General features: G+C 41.9%; 1 protein-coding gene across 1 annotated transcript in view; it reads left to right on the top strand.

The window, feature by feature from the left end:
• The window catches only part of Arhgap42 (Rho GTPase activating protein 42), a 255666-nt gene that overhangs the window by 200722 nt on the left and 31440 nt on the right, over positions 1-23504 (top strand). The window contains exons 8-12 of the mRNA XM_021171512.3: positions 1396-1525; positions 13529-13629; positions 15556-15665; positions 18375-18453; positions 19816-19855. Of these exons, the coding sequence (XP_021027171.1) occupies positions 1396-1525; positions 13529-13629; positions 15556-15665; positions 18375-18453; positions 19816-19855 (460 nt within the window). The remainder of the gene's footprint in view (positions 1-1395; positions 1526-13528; positions 13630-15555; positions 15666-18374; positions 18454-19815; positions 19856-23504) is intronic.

Below are 23504 nucleotides of genomic sequence, written 5' to 3'. Positions count from 1 at the left end.
AAAATCCTACTGTTGAGTCATCAATCACTGAATGCCCGAGTGGATAGCAATCTAGCCAAAATAACCTTCACGTAGTCTTCTGTAAAAGGTGTGTCTCTCTCTGCTTCTCTGGGTCTCATCATTCTGGAATCTCGACAGTATGCTACTGAGCTGGCATGTCCCTGCAGAACTATGCAATTGGATTTTTCTCATCATGTTTGGATTTCTGCTTTTACACTTAGGTTCCCCAGCAGAAATACTTTTGCCTTTAGCTTGTCTGCACTATGTTTTTTTGTCTTTGTTTTTTTTTTTTTTTTGTTTGTTTGTTTTGTTTTGTTTTTCAATGTAGAAGATGGTTGTCTGTCTTCCGTAAAATAAAATAAAATGGAAAATTGCAGATGCCAGAGAGATTTTACAAGTTCTTTCAGTATTAGCTGCAATTACCTCAGTTGGGATAGGAGAAAGGAAGCACTTGAAAGACCCAATCAATCTTTATATTTAAAAGCATAAAACAGCATGATAGTCTCCAGATAAAGACCCTACTCTACTCTGAGGTTCACCTCTCATGGACCATCCATCGAGTGCTCTTGGAGTAAGCTTTGGACTTTATTTTTTGACACACTGTTGTTAGGGTGAAGTGCTTTGAATGCAAACCAGATTCTTTTCGAGAAAACCTTGTTCTTTTTCCTACATCTTAAGCAAATGTATTATCAAGCATATAAATTATTATTCTCAAAAGAAAGAAGAACGTGGATTTTGTGTGAATAAGTTTTACACTGGCCTTTTAACAACTGTATTAGTATTTCTAGAAACTAAACCATGTGAGTGCTTTCTAACAAGACTTTCAGCTGTAGACTTCACTGAGCGATAGACTCTGGAGCTGAGGTTTTCTGAGTAACCACCTTAATCTATCCATGTGAAACTTTTATTTGTGAGTTCATTATAGCAAAGTGATTTTCTTTAATTCTAAAAAAAATAAAAGTAAAAGCCATTGGGACAAGAAGGGATTTTATTTTAAACATGCTCATTGTCACATATATCAAAAACACCATTTCTTTTCTTCCTCAAAAAAGAGATTAAGTTCTTATGTATCTACTTTTAATCTGAGCTAATCCAAAGCTAGCAGATGGTCAATAATTTCATTTGCTGTAATTCACCGACTTGGGACTCTCCACAGAATCTGAATTAGAACGTCTCTCTCACACAAGAGTCAGAGAAGAATGTACAGAGTCATCCAGGGATGCTTCTACTAAAGTGACTCAGAGCAGGCACACAGCTCAGCACAGCAGATTCCATTTACACTGAGTAGACTTGAAGGTTACCCTGCTCTCCGGGGCAGTTTTAAAACTTTAGATAACCACTTCCTCAAACCTGGTGGAAAATGCTCAGTGAGTTTGTGGCTTCTCTTCACTTAAGACAAGGAATAACTTTGAAAGCACTCGGCAAGAAGTGGAGAGACTGATGCAGAGGATGAAGTCTGCCAATCAAGATTATAGACCTCCCAGCCAGTGGACCATGGAGGGCTATCTTTACGTCCAGGAGAAAAGTGAGTCCCAGAGACAGACTTGAGGTCTCTCTTTTTATTTTCCATGTGTGTGGGGTCCATGTGTGTATATGCATGTTTGCATGTGTGTGGACACATGTGTGGTTGCATGCACATTTATGCACTCATGCCCATAGTGGTTCATGTCATCCCTCACATCACTCCACCTTTTCATGTAGACAGACTCTGTCAGTCCAGCCCAGAGCTCTCCCAGTGGGGCTATTCCCATTAGCTAGTGCGTTAGTCAGGGATCTAGAGAAACAGGTTTGATAGATTTATAAGAGGAGCTTATAGGCTATGATCCAACTATTCCAACAATGTCTGATTTTCAGTGGAAAGAACAAGCAACCTATAGTTGCTCAGTCCAGAATGTCTCAGCTGCTCTTCAGTATACACTGGAATCCCAAGGAAGTAGGCTTTAATAACAGTGAAGAAATTAACTTGACCTTGCTCGCAGGGCAAGCAGACAAAGATAGCAAGCATCCTTTTTCCATGGTCCAGATTTAAGGTGGATCTTCCCACCTCAAATGAATCAATAAAAAAAATCCCTCAGGTGTACCCTGCAGGTTGGGTTTTAATAACGGATATATTCAAGTTGACAAACAAGAATAGTCATCACAGCCAGCTTGTTCTAGGACTCCCCATTTTGCCTTGTGTGTGTGTGGGCTGCCATACTGATATTTCACCTGGGTTCTAGAGATCCAAATGCAGGTCTTCATGCTTGCATAACAAATAACTCCCAAGCCATTATCCCCTCCTTGTAAAAATGTGTGCATTTGTCTGTGTGTGTTTATGGTGTGTGCACATGTACTATATGCAGGTCATAAGATAACTTGTGGAATCTCCTTCCACCATCTTTGTCCCAGGGATTGAACTCAGGTTGTAAGCCTGGGCAGCAGACCCTTTTACTGCTGAGCCATCTAGCTGGCCCTGGGATTTAGTATGTTTTATAATTTACCATGTTGTATCTGCACCACACATCTTGGTTACTTACTTGAAAGCATCACTATGATTTCATATAGGAAGACTGAATTTCTATACAGAATGTAAGACAGTCTTCTCTCCACCACTACCATAACCAGAGTGAGGAAGTGTTATTTCACCACAGACTTTAGTGAAGGATCTCCAGTGAAAAGACTACAGGGGTCAGTTTTAGAAGGTAATTGTGGCAGCACTCGCTATTTAAAGTCCCATGGGAGCTTGTGAATGAAAGTCCTATTCAGGATAACAAATATTGCCCTAGTCATCTTTCCCTCAGCAGCATCATGTCATTAAATTCTGGGTTCTGCCAGTTTTCAGAAGTAAAAACAGCAATTATGCCATGTCACATTGACACTCTCTACTTCCTGAACAGAGAAAACAACTACCAGATGCAACAGAGACCTGTCACAACAACCCCATACTCAGAATGTTCTTCCCACAAAAATCAAAGTAAATCCACTTATATGTGGGTAACTGGGGTCATTTCTGTGTGTGGTTGGTAAATGAAACCACCTTGACTATTTTGACTATTTTCATGTCAGATGTACCCTAACATGCTATCCTTACATTTGTGACGAGTGAGCTGTTATTTCTGGCCTTATGGATCAGTATGTGCTCTGTAAAGTAGAAAAATGCATGTTTAGATTTTTGCAGCAGTGTCAAATCAAATTGCCACCAAGGCTTAGAAACATTTGTTCATGCACTCTTTTGTTTTTTTGTTTGTTTGTTTTGTTTTGTTGTTTCTTGTTTTGTTTTGTTTTGCTTTTTAGAGGGAGGTAAAGCTCTATTCTATAGTTTTACATCACTGACCATCAATGAGATAGTCAGGACAGAATCCTGAAGGCAGGAACTGACGGAGAGACAATAGATAAGAACTGCTTACTAGCTTGATTTCCACCGATTGCTCACTTCCCTTTCTTATAGAGCCAAGGCCCACCAGCCAAGGGATGGAACCACTCACAGTGGGTAGGGCTCTCCCACATCTAAAGCAATCAAGAAAATAAGTGTCACACATGCCTACAGGGCAGCCAGATAAAGGTAATGCCTCGGTAGATATTCCCTCTTTTATAGTAAGTCTATATTTGTATCAAGTTGACAAAAGCTATAACATCTACATATATCAACTTCAACACACAAATACATCACATACAGCCTTTGCATTTCTTGTCCTGTCCATTGAAACTCTAGGGAACTCAAGGGAGCATGTTCCAAAGTCTCCATGCTAAAGGTGGAAAAGGTTGGTTTAGTTGGCAATATTCTATAATTGAAGGGTTTGTGATGGAGAACTCAGAGCTGTAACATTGACTATGAAGGAATTCGGTATCATGTATAAGATGGTCACTAACAAGCCAATGAAAATTGCATGTGAGATACTCAGGTTGTGCTCAGTTATTAAATAGTGTCATACAAGCACATACCAATCTGACAGACAGACTTGGAAGCATGAATTGCCACACACTCTGGATGGACAAAGGACCCAGGGTCAGGTGAGGGACTAGCACTGTCTCTCTCATTAACCATATGCTCCTTTCAGATTTGAGGTTATGAATCTTGATGACTTTGCAGCTATTTTATAATTACAGCATAAGAAATAGCTATAGGGCAACTATTTTAAACTTATCCCTGACTAGCTTACAAATAAATGAGACTCATACTATTGTTATTTTATTTGTCTTTGACAATTACTGGGGGGTAACCCACCCCTAATTTACTTTTTTGACTACTGGCCTGGCTACCTCCCCACTGGTGTACTCAGATACTTGCTCATCCTCCTGGCCATGGGCTCGTGGTTCCTCTCCCCTCATGGCAGCTTCCACCTCTCCTCTTGTTCTTCCTCTTCTTGGCTTTTTTAACCCCAACCAGGTAACTCAAAACCCACCTGCCTCTAATCCTCCAATAATTGTAACTAATTTTATTCAACCAAAAGTTTTAAATTAAGGAGTAGGGTTTGCACAGCAAAAGGTGGCAAACATGAGAATTCACGCCTAGGCCTACACCTTCTAGTACAGAATTTAGCATTACAATACATAGCAACAGACCAACCCTCAAGAATTAGCTTTGAGGCCCCAGTTCATAGATCTATCCACTGGTCATAGAGCATTCCACTGGTTCAGATAATATGATATTTATTTTAAATTTCTCATCTTTGAAGGGCCAGAGTGAGTGTTATCTGAGAGTAATTTAATTTGTACTGAGTAAGAATTTCATCAAAGGTGAGGATTTGTGACATTGAGCAGCACGTACTGAGACACACACTGAGACATCACAAACTGAAACACCTGATGATGTGTTTATAAAAAATAACAGAGAGGGTATGTTTTGGTGGATGTGTAGTCAGGTATGGGGGGAAGGGGTCCCTCCACAAGCCCATGCTGAGGCATCCCTTCGCCCTGAGGGACCAGCCACATGACAGTATAGAGTTTATTTAAGGCATGGGGAGGGGAGTTGAGAGGGTAATAGGGACACACACAGAGAGAGAGAGAGAGAGAGAGAGAGAGAGAGAGAGAGAGAGAGAGAGAGAGAGAGAGAGAGAGAGAGCAGAGAAGAAGAGAGCAGAGGAGAGGAGAGCAGAGGAGAGGAGAGGAGAGGAGAGGAGAGGAGAGGAGAGGAGAGGAGAGGAGAGGAGAGGAGAGGAGAGGAGAGGAGAGGAAGAGGAAGAGGAAGAAGAGGAAGAGGAAGAGGAAGAGGAAGAGGAAGAGGAAGAGGAAGAGGAAGAGGAAGAAAGAGGAAGAAAGAGGAAGAGGAAGAGGAAGAGGAAGAGGAAGAGGAAGAGGAAGAGGAAGAGGAAGAGGAAGAGGAAGAGGAGGGGAGGGGAGAGGGGAGAGGGGAGAGGGGAGAGGGGAGAGGGGAGGGGAGGGGAGGGGAGGGGAGGGGAGAGGAGGGGAGAGGAGGGGAGGGGAGGGGAGGGGAGAGGAGAGGGAGAGGAGAGGAGAGGGAGAGGAGAGGAGAGGAGAGGGAGAGGAGAGGAGAGGAGAGGAGAGAGGAGAGGAGAGGAGAGGAGAGGAGAGGAGAGGAGAGAGGAGAGGAGAGGAGAGAGAGGAGAAGTAGAGGCCAGCTGTGAGCACATGGAAGAGGGTCAATTAAGAGAGAGGGGAGGGGGTAAGCAGCACCTTTTATAGTGAGTCAGGCATAGTGGGGAGGAGCTTAGACAAAATGCTAACATTCTTACATTTTGGTTTAATTAAACAAGAAGAAAATTAGAAAGAGGTAATGGTGGAGCAGGAATAGGGTCGTCTTCATCATCTTTAACTACTTCTTGCTGTCTTTGGGGTGACATGTCATCTCCAGGCAAACTAGAAGAATGGGTATGGGAATGTTGGTGTAGTCTTAGGAGAGTTGGCTGCTTCCTTGCTGTCTATGGTCTGTGGAACCATCTGTGGTTAGATAAGAGAGAGCAAGTTCAGCAGAAGTGTCTATGTCTGTGAGAGAAGATTGGATTATTTGGAGATTGCCTCTCTGGAGCTGTCCTGGATGTACTAAGTGTCTGGACTTGACAAGATGCTAAAACACACCACACATACACACACACACACACACACACACTAGATGTACATTTGAAACCCAGAGGAATCCCACCCTCTGGAATAGGTAGTAAGTGGGAACTTTAGGCACCTATCTGGGTAGAATCTACTTGGTTCATGAGAGGTAGATCTGAGTGAGTTTCCGGTAGCTTATACGTTTATAAAAGAGATAACAGCATGAGTTAACAACATGAAGTGTCTTTAAGATAACATTTTTGCGGAGCAGAAGGAACAAAAATTTGTGATTATATAGTTGGATTGTATAGTGGAATGTTTTATTAGAGTTAGGCAAATTTATAAGAACTTGAATAATGTTAGGACAGTGGAATTAGCAAGAAGAGGAATTATGAAGCATTTAATCAATGGAAACCTAGTTTAGGTAAGGAAGTAACAGATTATATCTGGGAAAGCTTACATCTGAGCTTATGTACCATTTATTGTGAAGTCTGTAAGAAATTTTGCAGTCTTAGCTAGTTAACGAATTAATGATTAGATATAGTGGTGGAATACCTTAGGGTAAGGAGCTAGGTCTGTTTTTTAGCTGTCAAGCTATAGTTATCTTAGTTGTCAATGTAGTCAGAAATTGAGGAAGAATAAATTACAATCTAGGGTCATATATTAAAAAATGGCAGCCAGGCGTGGTGGCGCACGCCTTTAATCCCAGCACTCGGGAGGCAGAGGCAGGTGGATTTCTGAGTTCGAGGCCAGCCTGGTCTACAAAGTGAGTTCCAGGACAGCCAGGGCTACACAGAGAAACCCTGTCTCGAAAAAAAAAAAAAAAAAAATGGCAGAGATCATCTATAGTCTAAACAGTTCTCTGTGGTCTCCATGGTAACCTGGTTGGAGTCAGTCTGGCTTTCAAGCCCAGAAGACTAAGGGCTTTTTATGAAGAGACCCCTTTTTTTCCTGTGGATCAGATAATTCATGAAATGAGAAATGGCTCACCTTAACATAGACAATATGGCCTTTGACTCTTTAGTCTGTACACAGTGTTTTACAGTAGTTTTCATACCACAATTCAGGCAGTCTCTTGTATCTGTGTCCATAGCTTCTGAGACCCTGTGGGGTAAACTGTTAGACTTTGGGAGATTCTATCTATCATAAACTTAAATATATTAATAATAGGCAGACTTGTGACAAGATTGAGAGCTAAGTCAATTTGTCATATCTGAATAGAGCTCATCATAATTTATTAGCAGTAGCAAAAAATAATCATCAAGACAGCATAGGAGAGAAAATCTTGAGTAACTTTGACAGATTGTGTAATATAAAAACATATTTTGCATTAGCAGAGAGACAGTTGGCTTAGAGTTGGTGTGGACCAGAATGGAAAGAATCAGAGAGCTGACAGCTGTGCCATGAGACTGTGGTGATGAAAAATATATCCAGGAAGGTTCAGGCCTATGACACGAATTGAGCATGTAGGACATGGGAGCGGGCCAGTTGCGTGGGGTGAGAAACAGGCATGTGCATTTGAGGCACAAGGTTGGGGGTGGTGTTGGAACACATGCCCAACCTGAAGAGCACAGATCACTAGAAGCCACGATTAAAATGTGTGTGTCCCAGGTAGCGCAGGGCACAGTGATGGCAGTGTCCAGGGGTAGTGCTGTAGTGTACACAAAGCTCAGGTGTGATCAGGTGGGCGAGCTTCCTCCTACCAGCCAGCAACTGCAGCCCAGTACCAGGAATGGGCTATAGCTAGTTGAGTTGCTGGCCCAAGCTATATTATGGAAGCATGTAATAGCTTAGGCTATTTCCAAGGCTATTGGTTGCTCTCCACAAACTGTGCTATTGCTGAAGATAAGACCTCTATAACTCAGTGAACACAGAGAAGTTGAGCCTCACCACTACTGACTGGTGTTCTAGTAATGGAAAGTACTCTACAAGCTACTAGAGGAGAATGTTGAACACCAACACAGCTACAAACACTTTACAATGGTGACCTTCTCGTAAGATGAGCTAATGCAATGGTGGATCAAACGTGTAGCTCTAACCAACTGTATCTCATTGGGTGTAAGGTCCACTCCATGAGATGGAACCCATCTCCAATACTGCTCAGGTGGCCAAGAACCTGGGGACCTAGGATTAAACCAAATACGACTGCTCCAAAACAAAAGCAAAACCAAATAAACAAACAATAACAACAAAAGAAACCCCACACCGGTAGATCAATGTCTCATTAAACATCAGCAGAGATGATGCTTCTTGCAGTAGATGGAAAGAGACAATCCCACAACTGGACAATGCAGAGAGTATGGGCGACCTTAGAGCTCTCAGTCCTAAATGGGATGTCTCTGTCAAACTCTTCCCTTCGGCACTCAAGGAACTATGGGGAGGTGGGAAGATTGCTTGCATGGAAGACATCATGGAAACAAGGCCTCCAGACACAGTAGGATTGGGACACATGTGAACTCACAGACCCTGTGGCAACAAGCAAAGGGCCCCCTACACATTCCCAGACACAGGGGTTACTAGTGCTGAGATGGGGATGCAGATGCAAGCTCCTGTTCCTAGACAATAAGCTATCTTCAGCTGATAACTGCTTACAAACAAAAAATTAACTTCTCCAGTGAGTCCCACCAGGCTTACTAACCATTCTTAAGGGCAGGCCTCATGGCCAGAAGTAGATGGCCAACACAAAATGAACTCAAGTATTTCTGCACAGTTTTTTTCCAGGGTGGGGGTCTTATATTGCTTTATATTGGGCTTTTAAAAATATTTTTTAATTAATTTATTTTTTATTATAAGTTCCCTATACCCTCCCTCCGCCCTGCTCCCCTACCCACCCACTCCCACTTTTTGGCCCTGGCATTCCCCTGTACTGGGGCATATAAAGTTTGCAATACCAAGGGCCTCTCTTCCCAGTGATGGCTGACTAGGCCATCTTCTGCTACATATGCAGCTAGAGATATGAACTCTGGGGGTACTAGTTAGTTCATATTGTTGTTCCACCTATAGGGTTGCAGACCCCTTCAGCTCCTTGGGTGCTTTCTCTAGCTTCTCCATTGGGGGCCCTGTGTTCCATCTTATAGATGACTGTGAGCATCCACTTCTGTATTTGCCAGGCACTGGCATAGCCTCATATGAGACAGCTATAACAGGGTCCCTTCAGCAAAATCTTTCTGACATATGCAATTGTGTCTGGGTTTGGGGGCTGATTATGGGATGGATCCCTGGGTGGGGTGTCTCTGGATAGTCCATCCTTTCGTCTTAGCTCAAAACTTTGTCCTGTAACTCCTTTCATGGGTATTTTGTTCCCTATTCTAAGGAGGAATGAAGTATGCACCCATTGGTCTTCCCGCTTCTCAATTTTCTTGTGTTTTGTAAATTGTATCTTGGGTGTTCTATGTTTCTGGGCTAATATCCACTTATCAGTGAGTGTATATCTAAGAACTTCTTTTGTGATTGGGTTACCTCACTAAGGATCATATCCTCCAGATCCATCCATTTGTCCAAGAATTTCATAAATCCATTGTTTTTAATAGCTGAATAGTACTCCATTGTGTAACTGTACCACATTTTCTGTATCCATTCCTCTGTTAAGGGACATCTCGGTTCTTTCCAGCTTCTGGCTATTATAAATAAGGCTGCTATGAACATAGTGGAGCATGTGTTCTTATTACCAGTTGGAACTTCTTATGGGTATATGCCCAGGAGAGGTATTGCTGGATCTTCCAGTAGTATTATGTCCAATTTTCTGAGGAACCTCCAGACTGACTTCCAGAGTAACCACTTGCAATCCCACCAACAATGGAGGAGTATTCCTATTTCTCCACATCCTTGCCAGCATCTGCTGTCACCTGAATTTTTGATCTTAGCCATTCTGACTGGTGTGAGGTGTAATCTCAAGGTTGTTTTGATTTGCATTTCCCTGATGACTAAGGATGCTGAACATTTTTTCAGGTGTTTCTCAGCCATTTGGTATTCCTCAGTTGAGAATTCTTTGTTTAGCTCTGAACCCCATTTTTAACAGGGTTATTTGAATTTCTGGAGTCTAGCTTCTTGAGCTCTTTGTATATATTGGAAATTAGTCCCCTATCAGATTTAGGATTGGTTACAAAATATTTTTAAAAATCTTTTATTTGTTAATTATGATATCCAATTTTGAGTTTGTGTGTGCGTATGTTTATGTGTGTGTGTCTATATTTCTTCTTTCTTTGTTTCTTTTGTTGTTGTTAATTGTTTGTTGTCTTATTCTTGTTTGCTTTTTAAGAGAGAAAGTGTGGTGTTGGAATGATGGGGTGTGGGGTAGATCTGGACAAGATGAGGGAAGCCATAATCAGAACATAATGTATGAAAATAACTTTACCTTCAAAAGTAAAGTGATGAAAACAATTTACAGTATTATTTCTTTAAAATGACCACAGCTGGTGGCCTTGCTTTTCTTAGGTGTGTCATGCTCTTTTATAAAGTCTAACATGAAGGTTTTGAAGTAAAGGTTTGTAGTAGGTATTGAAGAATATGATCCCCACCCTGCCAAATAACTGTCACCACTTTCTTTAATCACTGGAAAGGATGACTGGGCTTTTTTTGTTTTGCAGCCTTGGAGTTGTGATAAAATTTATCTTTCCAGATTCTTTAGTAAAGGAATTTTAAGCAACTTAGATCTAAGTCCATCTCCCACACAGCTGCCAGCAAGCCTTGAGGGGAGACACAGGATGAACAGCAAACATCATCACAAGGTGCAATGGGTTTCATGTGTAAGATAAGGCAGGATAAAAAGACATTTTCTGTTTCAAATGTCATTGGAGCATGGTGGCTGCTTCGTTTTAAAATACCAGCTTATCCTACCTAATGAGTCCCCAGTTTGCATCAGCTGTGTGCCACTCAGTGCCACCAGCTGTTAAGAAGTCTACCTCACATGGCATGGAGTATCTAGTTTTGTCAAGTACTGCGGTATGAAGTGCTTTCACAACAGAACTGGAGCTAATTGCTGTAATCCCTCCATGGTTGCCAAGTGTATGTGTACCCTGTCATTTTAAAATCTAAAGTACCTTAAGTATTTACCAAAGTTAAAGCTGATACCATGGATGCTTGTTATTAATAAAAATGAAACCCAGCAGCTCCTGAAGCTCTGTCTCGAGGGGCTGTTTTCTGTTCTAACTGCTTGCCTTTCAGTGCAGTGTTCTGAAATCAAGCCAGCAGTCATATTATGCACAGAGGTATCTAAGGGATTCGGTTTAAAGTGGTTGGAGTGGGAGCTGAAGAAGCTTCGAGGAAGGGAGCCCTAAGCTCTATTTCCAACTCACACAGCCCATCATGGCTTTCGGATTCAGGACAGTCTTCTGGGTAATTGCAAGCTCTTGTACTTTGTCAGGAAAACACAGAATGAAGGCTACACCCCACTGCAGACACAGGAGCATCTGGTTCTTCAGGGATACTAGCAGCCCATAACATGGAGTGCTGTGCTATGAGAAGGGCAGAAACAAAATGAGTGTTACTGATAATACACATTTCTTTTTAATACAAATGATATAAATAGGGGATTTTTTTCATTAATTTATTCATTCACTTTACATCCCAATTGTAGCCTCCCAGTCCAACCCTTACAAATCCCTCCTTTCATTATATCCTCCCTTCTCCGCAGAAAAGGAGAAGCCTCTCTTGGGTACTACTCACCCTTGTTCATTTCAATAGAACTCATCACACACTCTCCTACTGAGGCCCAGCTAAGCAGTCCAGTTAGGGAAAGGGAATCCAATTGCAGGCAACAGAGTCAGAAACAGCTCCTCCTCCACTTGTTAGGGGACCCACATGAAGACCAGGTTGCACATCTGTCTAGGTCTGGTGGGGCTCTAGGTCCAGCGCATGCAAGCTCTTCGGTTGGTGGCTCAGGCTCTGTAAGCCCCCACGGGCCCAGGTTAGTTGACTCTGTAGGTCTTCTTGTGGTGTACCAGATTCCCCCCTCCAGCTTGCTCAGTTCTATCCCCTGCTTTTCCACAAGACGCTAGGGTTATGATTTTTAAAAACAATTGAATTTTTTAAAAAAGACAAGGTGTCCTGTAGCCTAGGTGGGCCTTGGCCTTGCTAGGTACCTAACAATGACTGTGAACTTCTCTTGCTTCTGCGTCTTAAGTGCTGAATTTCAGCCCTGGAGACCCATGTCTGCTATTGTGGTATACAAAGGGCATCCTACCTTCCAAGACCCATCCTCGGGCTTATTTCTCTCACAATAACACTAAGAGGAAGTAATTCCAAAGTCAAAATGTCAGACAAAATGATTGTTTACTTTTAATTTATTTTTCAAGTGCTTACTTGACTTGTCAAGTGCTGACTATATATCTGTCCACATTCTAAGTACTGAAAGTATTCTATCAGCAGCCAGGGATAGTGACAGACACTGGGAACCCCAGCCCTCTGGAGCTGAAGGCAGGAGGAACATGAGCTCAAGGCTAGCTTCGGTTACATGGTAAGATTGAGAATAATCAAAGAAGACCCCCATCTTTAAAAGTATAGTTCAATGTCTGTGTGATTGGCTTTTCAAGTACTTTCTGTTCATAGTTTGGACCTATTACCAAATTCCATGTCAATAGACAAGATTAAGATAGCTGAAGTTTACAGATGGGCTCACTTGTGGGTTTCCAGAGTCTCTGAGGGAGCTTGAATGAAGCTGTTTGAATCTGTAATATGTTCCTCAGTCACCTTTCCTGACAGAGATGTTCCATCTACAGTGATGTGTGGACACTCTCCATGTGCCCATGCTCACACTCAGGTACAGCGATGTGTGGACACTCTCCATGTGCCCATGCCCACACTCAGGTACAGCGATGTGTGGACACTCTCCATGTGCCCATGCACACACTCAGGTACAGTGATGTGTGGACACTCTCCATGTGCCCATGCCCACACTCAGGTACAGCGATGTGTGGACACTCAGGTAGAGCGATGTGTGGACACTCTCCATGTGCCCATGCACACACTCAGGTACAGCGATGTGTGGACACTCTCCATGTGCCCATGCACACACTCAGGTACAGTCATGTGTGGACACTCTCCATGTGCCCACCCATGCACACACTCAGATACAGTGATGTGTGGACACTCTCCATGTGCCCATGCCCACACTCAGGTACAGCGATGTGTGGACACTCTCCATGTGCCCATACCCACACTCAGGTACAGCGATGTCTGGACACTCTCCATGTGCCAATGCACACACTCAGGTACAGTGATGTGTGGACACTCTCCATGTGCCAATGCACACACTCAGGTACAGTCATGTGTGGACACTCTCCATGTGCCCATGCACACACTCAGGTACAGTGATGTGTAGACACTCTCCATGTGCCCATGCACACACACACTCAGGTACAGCGATGTGTGGACACTCTCCATGTGCCTATGCACACACTCAGGTACAGCGATGTGTGGACACTCTCCATGTGCCCATGCCCACACACTCAGGTACAGTGATGTGTGGACACTCTCCATTTGCCCATGCCCACACACACTCAGGTACAGAGCATTCCTCCAAATCTGAAGTGGCTTTTGTCTTCTGCACTAGGACCACTGGGTTTCACATGGACTAAACACTACTGTACTTACGACAAAGGAAGCAAAATGTTCACAATGAGCGTCTCCGATGTGAAAGCCAGTGGGAAGATGGTGAGTGAGCTCTCTCCTTTTGAAGTTAAAACATGTTATTTAAGGAATGGGCGATCAATAGTCACTTACGCTTCCTTTCCCTAGTAACTGCATGCATTGTCAATAACTGAAAAGGTCACTAAAAGACTTTTAGTGACCTTAACTACATTAAAACTAATGGGTAGTGTTTTTATTTAGCTGGGCTACCGTGTAGTTATAAACAGTTGTGTTGCAAGTAGGAATCTTTCAGTAAATATCTGAGGTACCCTCCTACATTTCTAGCTTCAGAAGAGAGGTCTACACTACGGGTTCATTACCAGACAAGGAAGGGACTGCCAGTGCCTGGGCCCAGCTTGTCCCCAAGATTCTGTATCCTGTCCTAGCCAGCAATGCTATAGAAGCCCTTGTATGCCCTAGCCTCTGACATTCAATAAATTCATATAACAAAATGCTGACTAACAATTTTTCAAATCAACAATCAAGGTTCTAAATTTGTCACTAAATGTTTCATGGCTAGCCAGGATTATAGAACATGATGAACCTTATTTGATGAAATGGTACAGTCTGTGCTGCACATCAAGTGTAACTCACTCTTTCTTCTCTTTCATCTTCTGTCTGTGCCTTTCCTTCCTTATGTCTGTCTTTCTTTTTCCTACTTCCTTCCTTCTTTTCTTCTTTCCTTCCTTCCTGTCTGTCTATCTTTCCTTCTATATTGCCTTCTTTTTCCTTTTTTCCATTTTTTTTTTTTTTTTTTTTTTTTTTTTTTTTAGTTAACCAAACCCTACCCCTACCCTTATCCCTAACCCTAACCCAATCTTGTGAATTAGCTAATTTGGTCATGGGCTAAGAATTCTGGAGGTGGATTTTGTCCAAAAGATAATTTGTTCCAACCTTATTTTAACAGATGAGGAAGTTGTTTCCAGAAAGTAAATGAGTCACCCAGGCAGTTTGTCATGTGGGGCATGGTAGAGTAGATGGTTAAAGCTAGAAATGTTATGATGTATTAACTGAAACTTATTGTGCTCAGGCATCCACCAGAGCCTAATAATTCAAAGTGAAAGACACACATAAAAGAAGGGGAACATACCAGAGAAAAAAAAGCCTGTGTTTCACCTGCAGAGTCCTTAAGTCACAATTCACATTTATCTGTGACTCACTTTGAATAGCGATTGACAGAAAGTCAACTTATGTCACAATAATGCAAACAAACTAAGCCAGACTGCTGATAATAAATCTGTGAGGCTCACAACCACCAAATGGCTAACGAATATTGAGCTAAACTTTTCTGCATTCTAGATGGGTATCTCACATGGAGAAGAGGATTTCTGAGAGTCCTCAGGCCCCTCTTCTGTCCCATCCAGAGAGGATGCATTTTATTCTCCAAGAAGTGGGCTAGCAGTGAAACCATGCATGTTATGGCTGCCTGCAGGAGCAGAACGGTGAATGTGAGCTTTCCTGTTCTGGCTCCTGTTCTTTCCTGTTCAGGCTCCTTTGGGATTTGGTGCAAGCCACTGTTTATCACTCCAAGACTCCAGTACAAAAACATACCTATGGCACTAATCTCTAAGCTATCTGTATCATGTTTACTTATTATAATAGGGGATTTTGATGGAGAAATTGTTCAGTATCCTAGCACACATACCACACATGCAACTGTGATGTTACAGTGACTGTGTCATCTTTCCGAGTCCAAGAGTGTGTACTCTGTACAATGCCTATTCCTCTTCAGGGTAGATTGCCTTAAGGTACAGGGAAATCCTGTGGCAGATTTTTTTTTTAAAACAAAACACAGTATATTGTCAATGAGAGGAGAAAATTAGAAAGCAGAGGAAGTTAAATTTTTATGCATGACTTATCTTTAAGTTAGCAGATCCAGTTGACAACTTTTGATCACTGTACTCAATCCACTACTACCTTATGTTAGTAACCAGATACCTTGTTTTTCAGAACGGCCTTGTTACTGGTTCGCCTGAAATGTTTAAATTAAAGTCGTGTATCCGACGGAAGACAGATTCCATTGACAAGCGCTTCTGCTTTGACATAGAAGTGGTCGAAAGGTTTGAGCATTACTTTCCACTTTGTAGCTTTTACTTAATTTCCGTTTCTAAGTCTGAAGAAGCACAACATGAAATGGGGTAGAGCAGAGGTTCTCAACCTGGGGGTCACAGCCTCTTTACTGAAATGGGGTAGAGCAGAGGTTCTCAACCTGGGGGTCACAGCCTCTTTACTGGTGATTCACCTTTCCACAGGGGCAGTAGGAGACCATTGGCAAACACAAATATTTACATTACAATTCACAAACGTATCAAAATTATTATTATGAACTAGAAATGGGAATAAGTTTGTAGTTTGGGTCACTGCAACATGAAGAACTGTATTAAAGGGTCAAAGCATTAGGAAGGCTGAAAACCACTGACATATAGTGTTTGTAATGAGACTGTGAACATGTTTACTTCAGTCTTTCACATATTTATCCAAGAAATTTTCATTGTATTATATTTAAAATAGAAAAGAGCCACAAGGCATAATGCTGCTTGTCCCAGAGAAACTATATGTGTGTGTGTGTGTGTGTGTGTGTGTGTGTATATATATATATATATATATATATATATATATATGATTAGCATAGTAAAGGAAAGAGCAGAGCAGCCTATACCCCAGCAAAGGAGAAGAAGCCCATAGTGTTGGTTGCTGGTTTCAAGACAAATGTTTTTACTTTTAAAATTTATTCTCTCACATCTTATATTCTGATCACAGTTTCCCTTCCCTCCTCTCCTCCCAGTCCTCCCACTCCCCCCACCATCCACTCCTCCTCTGGTTCCCTTCAGAAAAGGGCAGACCTCCCAGGGATATCAACTAAACACAGCATATCAAATTGCAGTGAGACAAGGCACCTCCCTTTATCTTAAGGCTGGATAAAGCAACCCAGTAAGAAGACAGGGGTACCTAAAGCAGGCAAAAGCTCATCATAGGCATTTTTAACATCACTGATGGTTTTACTATCATGGACTCAGAAGATTCTAGAGGGAATACAACATACTCCAGAGCTGGCCAAGTGTCTAGAGGGCTACTAGGTGCACAGCACTGTTATATTTCTGCATATTCTAGTTATAATTACTTAAACTCTGTACTTTTGTCATTTCCATCTCTAAAATAAAAAATTAAATCCACACCTCTAGAGTTTGCTGAGGGTTAAATGAGATAATAAAGTGTTCTTATGAACACAGCACCCAGAACAAACTAAAACCATCCAGCAGGTATTGACAGTTGTATCACATTTTAATATTGACCTAAACTCTGGAGCAAGGCTGGGCACAGCAACAAGCATCTGTAATCACAGCACTCTAAGGGCTGAAGGGAGAGGAACACAAGCTTGAAGTATATAAAGCTTGTGGTGCTTAGAACTTGTCCCAGAGAAACAAAAATCAATTCAATCATATCCAATTATCTGGGCCCTTCTATACATTTTTTCTTTTCTTGTCATTCTAGTGAGCCATTTTCATATTTACAGAAGAAATGCAAATTGTTTGTTGACAGATTATGCTATTCCAACGTTTTTGTTTTGTTTTTTTTTTTTGTTTTTGTTTTTTGTTTTTTGAGACAGAATTTCTCTGTGTAGCCCTGGCTGTCCTGGAACTCACTTTGTAGACCAGGCTGGCCTCGAACTCAGAAATCCACTTGCCTCTGCCTCCCGAGTGCTGGGATTAAAGGCGTGTGCCACCACGCCTGGCTATTCCAGCTTTTTAATCATTTCATGTAAGTAGTGAAAGTTCCCAGTGTTTTGCAGGGGAATTATGGGTTTATATCAATTCTTGTACATGAGTTAATGTATAAGTTTTATATCACCCTCAACTCCCCTCTATTTGGTGCCTTCTTTTATCTGGAAATACATCCTTAAGTAATTTTTCACAGTGACTGCATGGAAGAAATTTGGGGACATTGTTGAGACAGGATCTTATTTTGTAGTCCAAGTCTGGACTCAGACTCATTGTGTAAGCCATGCTGGCCTTGGGCTTGTGATTCTCTGGTCTCAGCCTCCCAGTGCAGACATTCACAGCATGCCTGGCGTGAGAATTATTTTGGGGACTTCATTTAATACTGTGATCACGGTTCAGAGAAATGCTACGGACCATTGGCTGGTTGTGAGCTAAGCCATTTTTAGTGACTGGCTGGTCCCATATCAGGCTCATGAGCTTAATCACTCTCACTGTTGAATAGCAGGTGACTGAGTAGCAGTGGATATGCATTTGCCATCTTTTTGACCTTTTCGGGGGAAACTTTGAATTAATTCCTCCAGACAACCCTGTACTCAATACATTCATGACTTACCTGTCATCATTTAAATTTAAAAAGTGTGTGCGCATGTGTGTGCTTGTACATGTGTATATGTGTGTCTGTCTATGGGTGTCCACATGTGTAGATGTGTATGAGTATCTGGGTTTCCACGTATGTATGTGAGCAGGTAAGTGTTTGAGAGTGTATGTGTGTATGCATGCGTGTGAGTGCATGTATGGGTGTGAGTGTCATGTGTGTCATGTGTGAGTGTCTGTCATGTGTGAGTGACATGCATGACTTTTCCAGAAAAGGACTGTAAAACAAACCTTCCAGTTTTCTTTTTCTATTTTCTTCATTCTTCTAATCTTTTCTTTCCAAATTATGAGTTTATAATTAATTAATCAAGGATATGAAAATTAACAAATGCTGTAGAAAATTAGCCAAGGCACAGTAGAATGAATGTCACATGTATAGTGTCTGTCTATTGATAGGCATGGCATCATTACGCTACAGGCATTCTCTGAAGCTAACCGGAAGCTCTGGCTGGAGGCCATGGACGGGAAAGAACCGGTAAGAGTGTGACGCCATATCTAATTTTTGTTTCACTCTAAAACTTACAAAGCACCTCTGCATTTCCTTTTTATGTGTATACAATATAACTGGAAGCATTAAAGTAACAAAGAAGAGAACGGCCTGTCCTGCTTTCCTGGTGTCTCCTCAGTCATTATCATGTAACTCCTTGTAATTAGTCTTTCAGGGAGATTACCTAGACCAATGTACAATTCTAAAATTACTTTAAAGCATTTACAGTCATGAATTTGGTTTCATGTCTTGCCTCATTTTATTAGGAATATGTGTGGGGTCATCCTGTGGTCTAGGCTTCTCTTTAAAGACCAGCAATTGACCAGAGCTGTGGTGGGAGCCATCCCCATGTGATGCACATCTTGTCTGTAATAGTCGTTTTGATGTCTCTGTGTAGTAGTTTACTCACAAACACCAGGGAGCTTTATGCAGGGAAGAGAGGAGCTACTCGTTGCTCTTTGCTTCCTTACTGAACACTGTTCTCGGGTCATAGAAGGAGAGCACATTGAAAAAAACAGATACCACTCCATCACTAGAGAAGATTCTACTGGTGGCAAAGACCCAGAGCAGTCCAAGTAATGCGTGAGTAACAGCACTAGCTAGCATGTTCTACGGACCCTGAGAGCCTCCCTCAAACCCTGTTCCTAGGTTACAGTCAGGTGTGCCAGGCACTGAGAGTCCATTTTAGACTCTAAAGTTTACAGTCTAAATTTTAAGCACTAAGTACACAAAGGTGTGATTTCAAGACTACAAAACTAGATAGTAAAAGGATTTGGCTCTATGTTATTTTCTTTTTTTTTACTGTGTTGTTGTTAGTGTCAGTCAATCAAAAATCAAAAATTTCAATCAGTGCTAGATTTTAAATTTCTGAAAAACTTTTAACAAATACCTAAGAAGTCCTGACCTAGAGCAGATTCAGGAATGGTTTGTGATGTCAGCAATGTCAACAAGACTGTGCCCACATGAAATAAGTTTGAGGAAGGAGCAAAGTCAGATGAATTTTATGGTGAGAGACACTTCCAGAAGAAGGTGCTATAAGCATGAGTTGGAAAAGAGAGTGAAATGCCCAAGTCAGATGGAGAAGGGCAGAACTTAGCTCAGGTTGGACCATCAAGGATATACCCATAGCAGGGGTCAGTAGATAAGCTGAGCAAATGGGAACACCCTGGAATCAGTCGGTGGACTGCCAGCCTAGGCCCTGGTCAGTTGGTGGACTGCCAGCCTAGTGCCTGGTCAGCTGGTGGCCTGCAAGCCTGGTCCCTGGATTTTTGTTTTTATGTAAGCATCACCTTGCCAATATTCTGGGTGGCCATAAATGGCAGTAACTAATTGATGTCCTTTCTTCTCTAGATTTACACGCTACCCGCCATAATTAGCAAGAAAGAAGAAAGTAAGTCATTTTTCCTCTCCCTTTAGAGCTTTTGCATGAACACTTCATAGATTTTGGACTAAGAGTTTTAAAGAAACAGAAATTTTTAATGAGAAACAAGCTTTTCTACATTCTGACTGACCCTGAAGAGTAAACCATAAATCAATGCAGTCACATTTCCTGACAGAAAAACAAGAAAGCCATAGAAAGAGCATGTGAGTTCTGAATATGATCCTTGCTGGTGTCATCCCCCTCAGCTTGGTCCATCCCTTCAAACACAACCTGAGGGAAAACCCTTAACTTCTAATTCCACACAGTATCATGAAAACAAACAGTAAGGACGACGGAGTGTTCTCAACAAGGCTGTGTTCAGAGACATGCCATAGAGCAGAGAATGAGGCTGTGGTGTTCTGGTGTAGCCAAAAGACCTGTACAGTCTGAGCAGGAAGAAGTCCCTTGCTTTGCTGTCACACTTGATTCAATACTTGCTCTCTGTGCTATAAGTAAAGCTGCGTAACTCATTAGAAAAGGAAAGTTTGGTCATTCTCAGGGCAAACCTCCATGTGAGAAATGAAACAAGAACCCCAGAAAAAACTGGCCAGGATATTGAACGTATGTCTATTTGGTTATGAAGAACATAATATGTTCTTCTGGAGACTATAAAACATCATTAATTATTTTATTTTTTGAAAGTATCTATCCTTATTTTTAAACAGATGCTGCCTAGTTGAAATGAGAATGGGACTTCTCCTCAAATGGGACCATTGAGATAGAACCTCACTAGGAAAATGCCATAATTTTGCCATCTGAACTCCTTTTTCAGGAAAACAAAATCATCTTTCTTGACTAGTAGTCATAGCTGAACACCTCTGTCTTGGCCCTTAACAAAGAAAAAGGCAATCAGTGTGTCAGAGTTTTTCTCTGCTGCCACCTTAAGCCTGTTGCTCCTCAGGTGGCAAATTTTGTGGGGGACTTTAGCAGGTTCTTCACCCCTGGATCTAGATGAAGTAGCAATTCTGTAAGCCAAAGTATTTAATTCCACATCCTCCTGTGTGGTCCTTTCTATATTTTTCTGCTTTACTCCTGGGTGGATAACAGGGATGTATCTCAGTGGATGTTTGTGTGGGATATACACTCTTAAAGTTCCTGAAGGGCTTTAACATTTAACCATTGTCTAGATGACTTTCTTCATGTGTGCCTTGGCATGTGGTCTTCCTAGTGTGAAACAGACATTAACCTTTCTCTTCATATTCTAAACAGCTGCTGTCAGTGCACAGTCTTCCTCCTGAGCCTTGCTTGAATAGTTTGTCACTGGGATTTTCCAGGTGTCCTAGGTAGCTTGGGCCATCATTTTACCCTCCCACAGGGACAAAGCTCTGTATGTTCAAAGGTCAAATGCAGTTTTACTCCCACCAAAGAGAGTTCTAGCTTACACATGTTACATGGGTCCTTTAGAAAGAAGAGAAAGGTCCTGAGGGTATCTCAAGATAAATGTGTTCTTGTCTCCTTTTTCCCTCTAAAAACACATATGGCATGATGTTGGATATCTGTACGTTTTAGTCAGATTGCCAGATTAGAAATGTGAGTGAGAGATTAAAGACAAGCATTGCTTTTTCCTGGCAGCCCCAGGGAGGTGCAGTGAGACCACCAGGGTCACACGGAGGAAGGGAGAGCTGGGTTTTGAGTCAGGAGGCAGTTGAAAGAACAAAACCTCTTTAGCTGCAAAAAGCAGTTCTTGTCCTCACTGCTGTTGGAACTCTGTCGAGATTCATAGCTTTTGTGATGCTAAACAGCCTCATGGAAACTTTAGTTGGATTTTAATAAAAGCTTTGGCCCTGAACAGTTTTCAACGGGGAAAAATGCTTATACTTAACTTTTGACTGAGTAACTCAACTTTATTAAGTAGTTTGTCTTCAGACCAGATGCCATTAGTACTGTAGGATTTCAGTGTCTGGGAATTTGGTGGCAGGTGGGCTCTCAGTATTCTTCTGGTCTTCGTCAAAACACGGAGAAGTAGGGGTGGGGCACAGAACAGTCTCCAGAGAGTTTATAGCTTGTTAGCTGATCCACTTTACCCCTCGAGGAAGCCATGGAAGAAGCTTGCTCAGTCTCAGGCATGGTGGAGAAAGGGGACCAAAGGAATAGCATTCGATTGCTCTTCTTGGCTGACTGTTCTGAAGTAGACATAGCCCCCATCCAGAACTTCATGTTTCTACCACGTAAGATGAGTTCCCTTTCTTTCTACCCCATGCCAAGAATACGTTGTCTTCTGCCATAGTAGAGCTAAGAGAAACACTCACTATCTGTGTGTGTGTAAGTGTGGGGACCCCCTTGCCATAGCATTGTGTGCAGCTCAGAGAACAACCTCTCTGTTGGTCCTTACTGTCTACTTTAATAACGACAAGGCCTCCTGTTTGCAGCTGAGCACACCAGGCTACCCAGCCCTGGGCTTCCAGGGGATCTCTTTTCTGTGACTCCCATCGATTGTCTGAGTGCTAGGAGGGCAGTTTCATCTCCCAAGTCTAACCTCACGTAGGTTCCTCAGGTTTAACTTCAAGCTTGCATGGTAAGAGCTTTACTCATGCCATCTCCCAGCTCATGCACACCCCTTTTAATGGTGTCATTTAACATATTAATGAAACTTTCCATGGCTGTCTTTTCTGTAATTAATAGTAAGTGGTTTCTATTTTTCAGCCATTAAAACCAACATCTTTAGTTGAATTTTTCTTAGCACTAATGAAAGCTATATAATAACCCTCTCATGACTTTAGAATATTGATCATTTTGCATCACACAAATGTCCTAAAATTTGATATTTCCCAAGGCTATATTTTACAGGTCAACTGGAGACAAACTATGTTAACCATATGCCCCCTTTTCTCCACCATATCAGTGAATGTTGAGCACTGTAGTGGAGGCATTGTTCAACAGACCTTTGGGAATGTGAACTGACATGAGATGATGCAAAGGGGGCATATTATTCTCATTAAGACTATGAATTTTGTTGGCTTGAATTTATTTTCTTGAGTCTGTGTTGTCACAGCAAAAATTGCTTAAATTACACATATTAAATGAGAGAAGGCCAGGCCAGGCTGTGGTGACAGCTGATTACTGATTGGCAGATCTCAGAGGCTTGCAGCAGCAAATGTTCTTATCTGGCTCATAGTGGATGTCCACAAAGGGCCTCAGTGATTTGGGAGTTCAGAGTGTAACCTCCTTCTGCATCACGCTGATCCTATGCCAATTGCAATAACCTTGGTCTCCTGGGAAGTGACAATAGAATCATTTTCATTCCATCGCATTGGATAGCATTGATTCTATAATGATAACTAGTCTTCAAGATTCTAAGAAATATGGTCTTCCTGGATGAGGGACAAAGCAGTGAACATATGTAAACAGTAGCTACAGTGTGCACAGTCTTTTCAGTTCAGTGTTGTATTGCATTTAATCCATGCGATTTATTGAAGCATAATGGAACATTTCTTAATCTTCTCAGCTGCCTCCTAGGATCACAAGGCTTCCCCCACTAAATGCTTGAGCTATGTCTATTCAAAGAAACAAAGCATTGCTCTGGCTTCAGTTTGCTCTGTTTTGTTTGTTTGTGTGTGTGTGTTTTAAGTAATATGACATTCTTTTTTAAACAAGGACACTGCTGGTTGACACTTCCTCA

This window comes from Mus caroli, unplaced genomic scaffold (genome assembly GCF_978045245.1).
Source record: "Mus caroli unplaced genomic scaffold, Mus_caroli_1 scaffold_11, whole genome shotgun sequence".
Classification (NCBI taxonomy): domain Eukaryota; kingdom Metazoa; phylum Chordata; class Mammalia; order Rodentia; family Muridae; genus Mus; species Mus caroli.
This window is presented reverse-complemented; position numbering and strand designations above follow the sequence as displayed.